Here is a 14,588-nt window from a genome sequence, read left to right on the forward strand (position 1 = left end):
ATGTATACTGTAAGAAGATGAGAACACTTAATACAAAACTCAAGGAAAAAAACATTAATGGGAAGGAGTACCTACAAAGGTGATTCAGAAAGGGATGGCAGGAGTGGAATAGGAGGAAAACTGCAGAGTGGCATTAGAGAGACGTAAGAGGAGGAGGTTTAGAAAGGAAGAAACTTAACTAAGATTGTTAAATGCTGTTAAAGTTCAGGTAAGATTGGCAGTCCCTTTGATTGGATAGTTAGGAGGTCATCCTTTGGTAACTGTAAGGAGCAAATTTAGTCATATATAGATAGCTGTACTTCATTTTTGACATAAGTTTGTTACAAATCATTTATAATAAGAATATATACAAAAACTTTAGTACATTTGGAATTTGGGACAGTTCTTATTTCTCATAGTACTTTATAAATAGGAATTGTTATAACTAACATGTAACTTAGATGAAATTTCATTAATTTTGAATTAGTAACTGCTTAGAATTTAATAGATCTACTGTAAAATTAGAGATTAAAAATGAGGTAAAATTTTAATTTTTGTTAACTTATTAATTGGTCATCTTTCATTTTGCTTATAGAATAATGTCTTTTTAAAGGAAGATAAACATGCAGTGAATCAAAGTTTATTTTATTTGGTTAAAGGTATTTTGTAATTATTACTCATAACAGATGTGATACTGGAGGACATAGTTCAGATGGATGCTGTTTTTACGAAGGCACTGTACTATTGTAATAAATAATATCCTAAAAATTTTTAAAGGCTTTCTTTGTAATGGGCTTTTTTTCCTTTGAGTGGCAATGATATTAACAAGGACTTGAAACTAATTCCCTAGCAGACAGCTCAGAATTAAAATGAATCTGTTAGAATCTCACTATGCTTCTCACATTGTCTTCTCTCAATTTATTTTGGGTTTTGGATTAAATTTCATAATAAAGGCAGAACAATTCATAAACACTTAATGATGATCCATTCCCAAGTACCTCACCTATAGATAAACTTGGCATCACTTTCACAATAGGTTAACTCCATAGAAAACAAGATACAAATAGGAAACCTTAGAGGGCTGTAACAATATGCAACCTCATTGTCTCCACCTCTGAGGTCATAGTGGAAAATTCCTGAGTTGTATGAATCTGCCAGAACTTGTTTCTTTTTGTTAATGCTCTTTGTTCACATTTATACCCAATGAAGGGAATAATAAATTAAGAAAAAAATTCGTGATGGAAAAATAACAATGACATTCCTTTTCTGGGAATCATGGAAAGTTACTATGGAAATGCATTTTTTAAAGCAATTTAAAACAACACCCATTTATTTACTCATTGTTTCTGTATGTTGAAGTCACATATCATGACTGGATTCTCTGGTCAGAGTTTCACAAGGCTAAAATCAGGGTGGCAGCCATAATTATCTGGAGTTGACAGTAATTTCAGAATAGAAATGAGTTTTAATACTATTGCCAGTTATATTTGAGGCTTTCTTATATTTGATATTTAGATTTGTTATTTGAAGTATTATTTTATGAACATGTGTATATTCTAAATATACATGTACATAATTAAATGTGATCTGTAGAATGCATAACTCACTGTTTTAATTAAATAAACACACTAAAACTTATGTTTAAAAAGGAGTAGTGTAGGAGATGAAACGTGTCTTCTATCAGTGCTATTATTCTTTAAGCATTTTTGGAGGTCTCATAAGTCTCATAGGTCTTTGAGCATCTACAAGACATTTTTGTTTATTTCCATTTCTTGGTGGCAAATTTTTGTCCTTTGAGGATGGATTTAATTTTGAAATCTTTTTATTTTGAAGAAATCTCAAACCTACAGAAATATTTCAAGGATAGTAAAAATAACTTCCTGGATCATTTCAGAGCAAGTTGCTTTACCCTGGAATACTTCAGTGCATATTTCCTAGACCTAGGGGCATTTTCTTACATAGTCACAATATACCTTTCAAAATAAGGAAATTAACATTTTATTTAGTATGATAATATCCTTAGATCCCAAGCTTTGACTGTTGTCCCAATAATGTTTCTCAGAGTAGAAAGATCCAGTCCAGAATCAGTCATTGCATTTGGTTGTCTCTTTGGTCTCCTTCAATATGGAATAGTTTCCTCAGTATTCCCTTTATTTTCTTGGCCTTGGCACTTTTGAAGGTTACAGGTCAGTAAACACTGTAGGATGTTCCTCGTTTTGGACTTGTCTGCTGCCCCATTATGTTTAGATTCAGGTTATGCCTCTTTGAGGGGAATATCAAGGAAGCGTTGCTCTTTGGATTCCATCCCATCAGATGTCACATGATTTCAATTTGTTTCATTACTAGTGATTAACTTTGATTACTTAATTAAGGGGGTATTTGCCAGACTTCTTCACTGTCAAGTCATTACTCTGTAACTTTCCTTCCTTCTCCTCTCCTTTGTAATTAATATGTAATTTGTATAGATATAGTTGTGATGCTGCAATAGCCTGTTCTTCATCAACTTTTACTTTATTCATGTATTTATTTTTATTAGTTTGGAGTTAGGGATTCCTATGGATTATATGGATTATAATCTCAGATAATCGTTAGACATTTTGATGCTCAAATTGTTCTAGATTTGACCTGTGAGAGAGTCTTCAAGCTGGTCTCTGTGTTCTTTTGATTTACCCCCATCATTCTTTTTTCTTATTTTCTGGAGCAAGAGGATAGTTTAGGTTCATTTTGTGTTTGGTATTAGCTATTTCTCCAAGGAGTTCTCGTTACTTTTAGTAGAGACTGATATTTAGAAACCACATTCTAATGAGCTATAGCTATTAACAGACCCTCTTAGTGAGCAGAGAGAGAGAGAGAAAGAAAGAGAGACAGGGAGAAGGGAGGGTCGAGGAAAGGGAGAGACAGGTATTAAAACTGTGACGGTGAGTTCCACCTGATAATTCCAATTCTATTCTGACACCATAGGAGTTATTCTTGTTTTTTCTCTTTCATAATTATAACTCTCTACTCCCACAGTGAGAAACCTGGCCACTATAATCCCCAACATGTATTACTTTTTGATTAGTTCCCTTGTATGTGAACAATTTCTTGTAACTTTGCCCCATACGAATGCCCTCCCGTGCCAGGATGTTGGGTCTTGACACCCTTTCTAGGCCTCTGTGCCACCTTCCATGTTCAGGAAGGAAAGAGAGCAGGAGTGGTTTTTAATTTTTGGAAGTGGCCAGTGTCATTAGGAGTCAAGTTTGATGAATAATGTGAGTGATCAACCTGGATAATATTTTGGCTTAAACACAAAATAAAAAAGTAGTTTTATTTATAAAGTATAAAATGAGTTTTCTTAAGTGGTTTCTAAACTGTATTTAAAGCAAATGTTAGAAAAGGAGTGTTAAAAATCTCTTGAACTTTATTGGTAAAAACATGTAGCTTCTTATGGTGAGCTGGACCACAGTACTTGACTTTGTAGATATTTGTGATTGTTTCCACTGACTGGGTGGGAGCAGATGTGTGAATAATCTAAAAACTACTATTACCATTCCATTCTTCTAAATTCTGTATTCTATATCCTTCAATCATTTCAGATTAATAGAAGAATTCCTTTAGGTTTCCCGTAGAAATGACTTCATAGAATCTCAGTTTAATAAAATTCATTTACAGTATATAGATATAATAGTCACTAAAAGAAACTGCCATAGTATATTCCATCTGTTTTGTTTCTGATATTCTTTGTATCATGAGCTATGATAAACCCCTTTTTGAGTTTTGTTTGAGTAAAAAGTTTGTCTCTCCTGGTCTAATATATAACTCACCTTTTAACCTTTTTCTTCTTCCTCTCCCTCCTCTCTTGTTTTAAATTGCTGTATTAACCTTACCTTGCTGGGGGCAGAATTCCATGCTTATTAGTATTATTGGTATCTCTAAACCTAGGGAAGCCTATTTCCTTTTTTTATTAGTTTACTTTTATTTTCTCATTCTTATGTTATAGTCATGTGTTTTTTGCAACCAGCCTCAAATTAAAATACTCTTGGAAGTAGATAAGGGATAATTAATAGAATAAAGTGAACTAATCCAAAGGAATATTTATGCTTAGATTTGTAATATAGCTTTATTCTTTATGTTGTATTTCAGACTCTTTCATATTCTTTTACTTCAAACAAAATAAACCAAATTTGGAATATTTTCTAGTAGAAACTGGGAACCGTCCTGGCTTTTGCTATTTCTCTTTTAGGAGAACCCGATTCCTAAGATAACAGTAAAGCTGTCTATTCTTATCTTTTAGATTCTGTTTATAGCATAACATAATACTTTCTTCTGGCAATCAGTTTGCTATTATTTGTGCCTGGGGTTAAATTGTGAGTTCATTACTAAAACTCCACTTACTCTTGCTATAAACTGACATGTACTTAGGAAATTGTGTTGTTGGAATCCAAATTTGTGTCTACTTAAATTATTATTTCACATTTTAAAGTAAATTTTGGCTTTTATTTTTACCTGTTTAAGTCTAGTGATTTTCAAACCATTTTGAAGCAGCAGAATCCTTTTAAGGAGAGTCAAATTTTACATGAAATTTAATACATAGTACAGAAAATTGGTTGTTCCTGTGTGTCAGGAGCCTTTCCTATATTATAGACCCCTGAAAGATAGTAGGTAAGTCTTCAGCACATCTGGTACTTATCACTTTATTTCTGTTTGATCTAGGAGACAAAAGGCTAGAGAGAGGCAGCAGAAATTGCTTGCAGAGTTTGCTTCACGACAGAAGAGCTTCATGGAAACGGCAATGGATGTTGGTAAGTCAAAGTTTATTAGTTTAGAACTCTCATACTTGGTTATTACCTTAGGGATTATCTAGTCCAATCACCCACCAGTTTTAAACATTACAGACAGATGATTTGTGGTCTTTATTTATAAACAGTAGAGTGATGGGAGATCAGACTTTTGTCATAGGCAGTCAGTTCTGTCGTTGAGTAGCTGCAGTTGTTAGAAAGTCCTTCCTGATGGTAGCCATGCAGCGTTCTCCTACTGCCATCTTCTGTTAAACTGCTTTTGATTTGTGAGGTTCACCAATATGTATTTACTTATTCTTATTTTTTTTCCTGTGAAATTATTCTAAGATCCTTGAAACAGTTTTAAATACTTTTAATGTCTCTTGCTTCTGCCACTCCTTCACTATTTCTTAAAATCAGATATACTTTGCAGTTCCTTTAGGGTTAGCATTAGCATTTGTACAATGAGAGGATGTGCCGTTTTCCTGTATGATGGTAGATCGCTGTGAGTAATCGTTTACGAACATTGGAGAAATAGATTAAATCTCACTTAATGTCAGTCTTCAATTAACCAGGATATACCCTTCCCTGACTACTTAGATTTCAGTGTTTTTTTTTAACTTACAAAAATACTGAAAGAAAATACACTTAAGTCATGCCTTTAGTTAAAATTTATACAAATATGTGCATTCAGACATGCATAAACCTTCTCATGCACTTTTGTGCACCCAAGCACACATAACCTGTGTTCAAAAGAGAGATGGAGTAGGGGATCAGTCCAGGTTTAGCATGGTGTGTTCTACAGCATCAATAGTGGGATTTATGTTTGTGATGTAACTTTGATGTAAGTATATCAAATTTTGTTTATTAAATTAACTTAGTATCAATTGACTTTCTCATATGGAAGAGGAAGATTTAGTTCACTGATACTACTTTCCCTTTCTCCATGTTGTCTTTTTTTCCTTCTTTCTAAAAATTGACAATTATGTTTTTTTGGTTTTTACACACTAATTATAATACTTATTAATTGTTCTATCTGTAGCCAGTTTGTTCATACCCCTTCATATGAAAAGAACTAATAAGCTCCTCTGTCTTTCCTTTCATTTCCCTTTTCCTCATCTCTACTGCCTGCCTTTAATTAGGTGTTTGTTTTCTTTTAAATTGTCAAGGTTGCTAACATTTTGTTTTGCAGTTGCAGTCAAGTCTTCCATCCAAAGGTTGATTCTAAAAATTGAAAAGCAGTTACAATGACTTTTTGAATATTGTTCAGTACAGGGCTAAATAATATCCTGGTATTCATTTACCATTTTTGAGTCCAGTGGCCTGACTCCTATACCACTTTAAAGGAGACTGTATTTAGTATGTAGCCTCTTTTCATACAGTCTCTCAAGTGCTAAAACCATACCACCTTTTACTCATTTCTGTTTGGGCCATTACTTTGTTATATTATCTTTTGTTTTTCCTGAAGTTTCCAACTGCCTTTTTTCCTTAACTAATATGCCTTTATGATGTCTCTATTATTCTACCCACTCAGTCATACTGTCCTTTGCATGGAATTCTATTCCTGTCTGTCCGTTTGCTCTGTAGGCATGCTGTACAGCCTTTACCTTGGAATTTTCCTTTTGGGGGTTGATCTGTGGTTTCCTCTGTCTTAATCTCACTTCTTTTTTGGGGTCTTGTTTTGTTGGCATGCAGCCTCAAGTATATCCCCAATAGTGCCTGTGCAGTTAAGCTAAACTTTTTGATTCTTTGTATTTCCAGATGCAACTCTAGTCTGCTCTTGTGCTTGATTGCTCATTTGTATGAATGTAGAATTCCTCATTGATACATATTTTCTGTCACAACTGTTAAAGCAATACTCCCTTGTCTTTTACCATTCATTTGATAAGAAGTGTGGTGGTAGTTGGATTCTTATTCCTTTGTAGGTAAGCATTTTTTCCCCTTTCCTGTGACACTTTTGTAATCATTTGATTCTTAGAGAGCTGAAGTTTTATGATTTGTATCTAGGTGGATCTTTTTCATTCTCCTTAGTACTTAATGGGCCTTTTCAGTCCAAAGATTCATATATCTGAAGCTCTGAGAAAAATTTTTCCTATGTTTTCCTTGATAACTAGTATAGCCATCCTCCAAGATGATCCTCAATGATCTACACCTCCTAGTATTCAAGCCCTGTGTAGTCTTCTCTGACATTGTGCTAAAATTGGTGTGCATGACCACTGGAATATGGCAGAAGTGATAGTATGTCATTTCTGAGATTAGGTTATGAAAGATACTGTGGCTGCTGCCTTGACTCTTTTTTTTCTTTTGGATTACTCATTCTGGGTAGATCAGCTGCCGTGTTATGAATAGCCCTATGGAGGAGCCTATGTGGTTAGGGACAGACCTCTGACCAACAGTCATGTGAGTGAGCTTCTATGTGAAACTCCTAGCCCCAGTTAAGTTTTCAGAAGAGTACTGCCTGGCTATTAGGTTGATAGTAGTCTTGTGAGAGATCCTGAGCTAGAACCATCTAGCTAAGCTGATTCTTGAAAACTGTGTGAGATGTAAATGTTTTAAGCCACCGAATTTTAGGGTAATTAGTTAAACAGCAATAGAAAACTTAACAGTACTTTTCTCCTTATATTTCCTTTATTCGCTTTTGGTGGGACTCTGACTAGTTGGATATTGGATCTCCTGGATTGATCTTTTAATCTCTTATGTCTTTTTTGTAGCATGTCTTCTTTTTGCTTTACATGCTTAGAGATTTCTTCTCTTCAATATCTTGGTCTTACTGTGTCTGTAGAATTTTTTCTCAAATATTTCTGAATGTACTAGAAGTCTCTCTTTCTTTCTCTCTCAGTTATCGTTGATCCTACTTAGAAAATTTAAGTTGGTTTTTCATGTTGTTAGTTTCCTCATTTGCCTGATAATTCTTGATTCTCCTGAAAAGATGTCCTGGGTAGTTAATTTGGGTTTACTCTTCTGAAGTGTAAATAAGTTTAATCCTGGTAATTCTCTTTAGCCTGTGTATGGGTGAGGCATGTCAACTGTCAGACTTAGGTTTGGGTGGCTAGACTGCTCTATTTGGGCCCCCAAATGTTAACATTCAGTTAGAAACCCAATGCTTTCCAAGCACTTACTCAGTTTCTTTGGTGAAAGGTAGTCTTTTTTTCCTCCATGAGGTAAATACCAAGTTATCTGAGTGCTCTGTTAGTCAAAGTTGGGGAGGGAGTTGGGATGCTGAGTAGTGAAGTTCTGTATATAGACTTTCAATTTATTTTGTTTTCTGAGTCACTTCATACTTAATGATGCCTCTTCTCTGCCTCACTGGCTGATTCCAAGCCCAAAGTTGGCATTCTAATGGACAGATCAATTCTTTCTTTTCTGTAACTTTCTTATCGTACATAAGTGGTTGCAGAAATGAAAGCTTATGGCTTTCATTGTCAGCATGCCTCCATCTCTTCCAATCTTTCGGAAGTTTTATTAACATCTCTTATTTGTTGGTTGGTAAAATTTGCTTCCACAACTCCATCCTTCTATATTCTCATGGGGGATATCTCTTTATGTATTTCTCTACTTTTATTTCAGTGGTTTTTTTAAGACGGAATGAGAGACAAGAAGCATGTGTTAAGTCTGCAGTCTTGAATTAGATACTAAATAATAATGTTATTATAATGTGTCAAGTTAAAATTTCTGTTATTACAAAAGCATTATATTTTTACCGTAAAAACTTAGAAAACTTATAATAAAAAACAAGAAAATATTATATTCTTACTACCAGATTTTCTTACCTAGGCTGTATCCTTACAGGTCTTTTTCTGAATATATATGTGTATAAATGCCTTTTTCTTTTTTTACCAAAATGTTTTAATTTCACACATGTTTATTTTTATGAAAAGTTTCAAACATACAGAAAAGCTAAAGGAATAGTATTATAAATTTCCATGTACCAATATAACCTTCACCTACTTAATATTTTCTTTATTTGTTCTTTCACTCACTGTCTTTCTGTCTGTCTCTACTAAATGAAGTTAAGTTGTAGACATCATGACACTTTACTCCTGAGTACTTCAGCGTACATGTCCTAGTAATGAGAATATTCTCTTACTCAAGCACAATACATCATATGTAAGAAAATTACCTTTTCCTTCAAAGTAAAGAAAACAGCTTCTAAATACCAACCTTGATATTGTGTTAAACAATGAAATCATTGAATTAAGCTGAAAATTTTTAGATTGTTTACAGATTATTTTGTCCTTCAGTAATTCCACTAAGAGTATATAGTCAGAATCTCTGTGTTCTGAAGTCACTTGAAAGCAGTCTTTTTTTTTTTTTTTTGGCGGCAGGGAGGTGATGTAACCAGTTTGATGTACAGTTTGGTTTGTTTGCAACCTTAGGAACTAAAAAAAAAGCTTTAGTTAATAATGTTTTTAGAAATTGTTTTTATCTGTTGCATCCCACTCCCAAGTGAGACAAAATAAAAACAGTTTTCTGAGGAATTGACTAAGCAAAGTATCCAGAGGAGGTTAGGTAATGTTGACCTGAATAGGAGAATGGCCACTCATTCCCTGAGGACACTGGAGGGAAGAAGGAAAGAGTGGATGGAGATAGAGGTAAGTTCCATCAGGGGTAAGGAAAACAGGAAGTTCAGGAGATCACTCAGTTGTTTCAGTTTTCAGTGCTGTGTAAAAGGTGAGTTCTGGTGAATGAGAAGAATGCCACCTGAGGTTTGGTATAGTTGCTGAAGAGAGTGGGAGATGTTGCTCACCAAGGCTAAGTGTAAAAATCGATAAGCCATGCCTAGGGACCAGTTACGTTAAATATCATAAATTTGAATGTCATTAGTCTTATTAGTCTGCAAAGTTGTTGACTTGCTGTCTTAAATCTTACTACTTTTTGGAAGGTTTGACCATTTTTGGCAGTAGCCAGGGCACAGGAACAACAATTGAGGGATCAGGCAGACATGATTGCTAGCAAACAGAGGCAATTCACAGAAGCCATCAGGATAATGAGCTCCGCTCTCTCCTAGTCCCGGTTCTTTCATGCTGCAGTGGTGACAGGTGAGGTAATACAGATTCACGAGCATTTGGTTTATTTATGTTGGTTTTGGCCATGGCAATGGGATTTTGGACCATTCAGATTTGTAGATTCCTTTTATTTGTAACTCAATCCCTTCTCAAAGAGATCTGTTTGATGCCCAAAACCTGTTTGAGACCTCATCTTCATACATTGCCCAAGATGAAAATTGCAAAGTCATATGTCTCACTGCCTCTGATTACTCTGTTCTTTTACACGTGGCCTTATGTATTACAGTATTATTAATATCTGAGGTACTACTTACCAGTAGTGCAGATACAGTTTAATCTCAGTCCATTCCTTTGCTTTGTCAGCTACCTTTTGTCTTCTTGCCTTATTTCCCATGTTGTAAGAATGTAAGCATTCTACATTTGCTTTTTTCTTATTTTGCCTTATCTTTGTGTATGAGGGATGTTTTCCTAAGATTTCTAGTCTAGTAATGTAACATATAGAATATTTTAAATTTATAACATATAGTACTTTACAAATCCCCTAATCAAATATTTTACGTTATTAGGTAAAAATTTAAGGACAAATGCTTTTCTCTCTGAATGCAATAGATTTCTGCTCTGTGATTTGTACTCTTACTTGTCTGTTGATAGTGCTTTTTCATAGTTATCAAGTTTCTTATCTGAAAAGTCTCACGTCTGCATTTGCGTCTATCTTTATCTCATCATTTCCCCCCATTATTTATTTTTACTAAGCTAGATGTAGAAGCTTTTCTTTCTTCTTTTTGATCATGGTTTTTTTTTACCAAATGGGATGACCCTTCCTTGTTGTCTACCTCAGTAATATACTCTGAGTACTCGCTAGTAGTTCTGATTTCAGTAGTTCTCAACTTTGCACATTAGAATCATACCCTCCTTAAAATAGTATCTGTGCCTGAGCTCCACTATAGACTAGTTAAAGAAGAGTCACAGGGAGTGGAGCTTAGGCATAGGAACCTTTTTAAAGTTCCCAGCTGATTGTACTGTGCAGCCAACATTGAGAACCACTGCTCTAGTTCAACATTTCTTTTCTTTCCATTTATTTATTTGAGTGGAGGGAGAGAAAGCTCATAATAGTCCATACTGAAGAAATTAACCTAGCCATGTGTCTATTATTGGATAATTACTCTATTTTCAGTTTGCTTTTTATTTTGTTGTAACTAACAGTGCTGTGGTCAACAGTCAGCTTAAGTTTCTGAGATTGGTTTATCACTATAGATAACTATTTGTTGATAGCCTCTAGATAGAGATAAGTGTTTATATAGTTTCAATACCTGTTAATTAGTAATTTAAACTATCCAGTTACAGTTATAGAAATCTGACATTAACTCAGATTTTTTCCATGTATTGCCAGTTAAAGGTACAAAAAGTTCTTTCTCTAGAATTTTTTTGGTTTAGAAATTAGGGGTTTTCCTTATAAAGCTAAACTTAGTCGTAACATATGATCCAGCTATCATAGTCTTTTACCCAACTGGTATAAAAACTTATGTCTGCATAGAAATTTGCACATGAGTGTTTATAGCAGCTTTATTCATAATTGCTCGGAACTGGAAGTAGCCAAGATATCCTTCAGTAGATGAAGGAATAAACAAACTATGGTACATCCATACAATGGAATACTATTCAAGAATAAAAACGAATAAGCTATCAAGCTGTGCAAAGATGTAGATGACTCTTAAATGCATATTGCTTACTGAAAGTAGCCTGTCTGAAAAGGCTACATACTGGTATGTTTCCAATTACATGACATTTTGGAAAAGGCAAGACTAGAGAGACAATAAACAAATGAGTGGTTGCTAGGTTTGGGAAGTGGTAATAGGCTAAATAGGTGAAGCACGGGGATTTTTTAGGTTAAAATTAAAATTATTCTATATGATGCTGTAAAGTTAGATACATAACATCTTGCATTTGTCAAAACCCACAGAACTTAATAACAATGAATCTTAATGTATGCAAATTAAAATGTCATTTAGGAAGTTGGAGGTCTCAGAGCAGAATATGGAATGTGTGAAAAGAATCTAACTGTATTACAAATGTATTAAACAACCTCACTGAAGGGGATGGGAGAAAAGGTGTGAAGTAACTTTGGAAATTAGTGGAGTCTCTTGAGACTGAAGGCAAAAGGAACTGCACCTAAATACTGTACTGTAGTTGATAAAGTTTTTCCCACAGCAAGTGGGTTAACTAACTCTTTTGAAACCACTGTATGTTATCTACTGAAATTGAGCAGTTACGTAAGGCATACCTCCTTTTATTGTGCTTTGCTTTACTGTACTTTGTAGAGATTGTGTTTTTTATAAATTGAAAGTTTGTGGTAACCCTGTATTGAGCAAGTCCATTGATAACATTTTTCCAAGAGCATTTGCTTACTCTGTGTCTCTGTGTCACATTTTGGTAATTCTCCCAGTATTTTATACTTTTTCATTATTATTATATTTGTTTTGGTGATATTGTGGTCAGTGACCTTTGATGTTAATATTGTAATTGTTTTGGGGTGCCATGAATTGCACCCATGTAAGATGGTGATCTGAATCAATTAATGTTTTGTGTGTTCTGACTGCTCTACTGATCAGCCATTTCCCCATCTCTCTCCCTCTCCTTTGGCCTCCCTAGTCCCTGAGACATAACAATATTGAAATTAAGTTAATTGATAACCCTACAGTGAGCTCTAAGTCTTCAAGTGAAAGGCTGAGTTGCATGTCTCTCACTTTTTAATCAAAAGCTAGAAATGGTTAAGCTTAGTGAGGAAGTCATGTCAAAAGCTGAGATAGGCTAAAAGCTAGGCCTCTTGTGCCGAACAGTTAGCTAAGTTGTGAATGCAAAGGAAAAGTTCTTGAAGGAAATTAGAAGTGTTACTCCAGTAAACACATGAATGACAAGAAAGTGAAAATGACCATATTATTAATATGGAGAAAATCCGAGTGGTCTGATAGAAGACCAAAGACCCTCCACCAGCAAAAAGATTATGACTTGCTGAAGGCTCACATGATGGTTAGCATTTTTTAGCAATAAAGTATTTTTAAATTAAGGTGTGTACATTGTTTTTTAGACATAATGCTGTTTATTGCACACTTTATTAGTCTACACTATGGTGTAAACATACTTTTATATGCACTGGGGAACCAGAATTCTTGTGACTCACTTTATTGCCATATTCACTTTATCGTCACAGTCTGGAACTGAACCAGCATTATTTCTGAGGTATGCTAGTAAATGGATGGCAGATGATGACAGTCAAATTTCTCAATGTTGGAGTGGGAAGTCATAGATAAGCAAGGGAAAAAGGCTGGAATGTCCATGTGGTAATGGATTAGAGTTGGAGACATCAGTATGAACTCATGTTTAGATTAATATAGCTAAAGATGAAATTACATATGTATAAATATTTGTGGGTATGTGTATGTACGTGAGTTACTATACAGATATTTTCCCTTGCTATGTCAGCTGAGAAGGCCTAGAAGTAATGACATTCCAGGAGAAATAAGTACACCCACTGCCCCAGATCTTGTTTTCTAATATAGTTCTGCAAAAATATATAAAAAAATAAAAAGGAACCAGATCTCCTAGGAGAAATGGTTACTTCTAGGACTGGGCCAGGGACCATGCAAGATGAGTCTAGAGCATCTCATAGTGCTAGAAAATTAGGAAGTACTAAAAACCAACACATTGGTGGGTGAGAGGCAGGGCAGTACGTCAGAGGGACTCAGGAAGCAAGTGAAAGTACTTCCAATGGCCAAGTTGGACCAATTTGAAAAAGAAAATAAATAAAGTAGTATTAGATTATAACCCTAAGTATAAAATAAATATCTGTGAGTTCATACTTACGTGAATAAAGGATTGAATAAATAAATAAGAGAGAACAGACAAATTTCCACACTGAAGAATTCCAAATAACTTATGTAGATATTTACCCTCAACGAGGTGGAACATAACTCCCTACTTTTTAAGTGGGCTGCCAGTGACGTCCTTTTCAAAAGTACAGTGTGGAAAGGGGGAGAAAGTAACTTTACAGCAGAGAAAGTTGGCAAATACTACCTTAACCAGGTGATCAAGGTCAATATCAACAGTGATAAATATGCTGATATTATGTGCCCTTGATAGGATGTTGATGAGAATGGTACTTTACCTCAATGGTCTTCCTCTCTCAAAACCGTAACCTCAGACTAATGATGAGAAAAACATCAGACAAATTACAATTGAGGAATGTTATACAAAACACCTGACCAGTACTCCTCGAAACTGTCAAGGTTATTCAAAGCAAGGGAAGTCTGAGAAACTGTCAGAGCCAAGAGTAGTCTAAGGAGACATGACAACTGAATGTAATATGGCATCCAGGAAAAGAAAAAGGACATTAGACATGAAGGAAGTCTGAAGAAAACTTGGATTTAATATATCAATGTTATATCAGTAAAAATTGATCAATAATATATCAATATTAGTTCATTGTGACAGTCATATCATGCTAATATAAGATGTAAGGGAAAATTGGGTGAGGGGTATATGAGAACTCTTTGTAATAGCTTTAAAACTTTTCTGCAAATCTGAAATTATTTTGAAATGAGATTATTTTTAAAAAATGAAATGAGGCGTCTCTCTGTACCAAATTAAAAAAAGAAAAGAGGAAAGGAAGAATGTTAGTAATAAAAATGATGAACAATTCAGGACAGTACTGTACATCTTTATCAGAATTAATGATTTTGCACAGTGGGAGTTTTACAGCTGTGGCAGTTGTCACAGGCTTCTTAGCAGAACACAGTAAACCATTTTGCAGTCATTCTAACAGAGTGATTGTAAATAGAACTTTGGCAAG

The 14,588-nt window shown here is 34.6% G+C and overlaps 1 protein-coding gene across 3 annotated transcripts in view; it reads left to right on the forward strand.

Moving 5' to 3' along the window:
* Positions 1-14,588, forward strand: part of UBR3 (ubiquitin protein ligase E3 component n-recognin 3) — a 177,232-nt gene that overhangs the window by 96,498 nt on the left and 66,146 nt on the right. For all 3 annotated transcript variants that reach the window (XM_031678376.2, XM_031678377.2, XM_031678379.2), the window contains exon 24: positions 4,672-4,760. In XM_031678376.2, the coding sequence (XP_031534236.1) occupies positions 4,672-4,760 (89 nt within the window). The remainder of the gene's footprint in view (positions 1-4,671; positions 4,761-14,588) is intronic.

Source organism: Vicugna pacos, chromosome 5 (genome assembly GCF_048564905.1).
Source record: "Vicugna pacos chromosome 5, VicPac4, whole genome shotgun sequence".
In the NCBI taxonomy this organism is placed as follows: Eukaryota; Metazoa; Chordata; class Mammalia; order Artiodactyla; family Camelidae; genus Vicugna; species Vicugna pacos.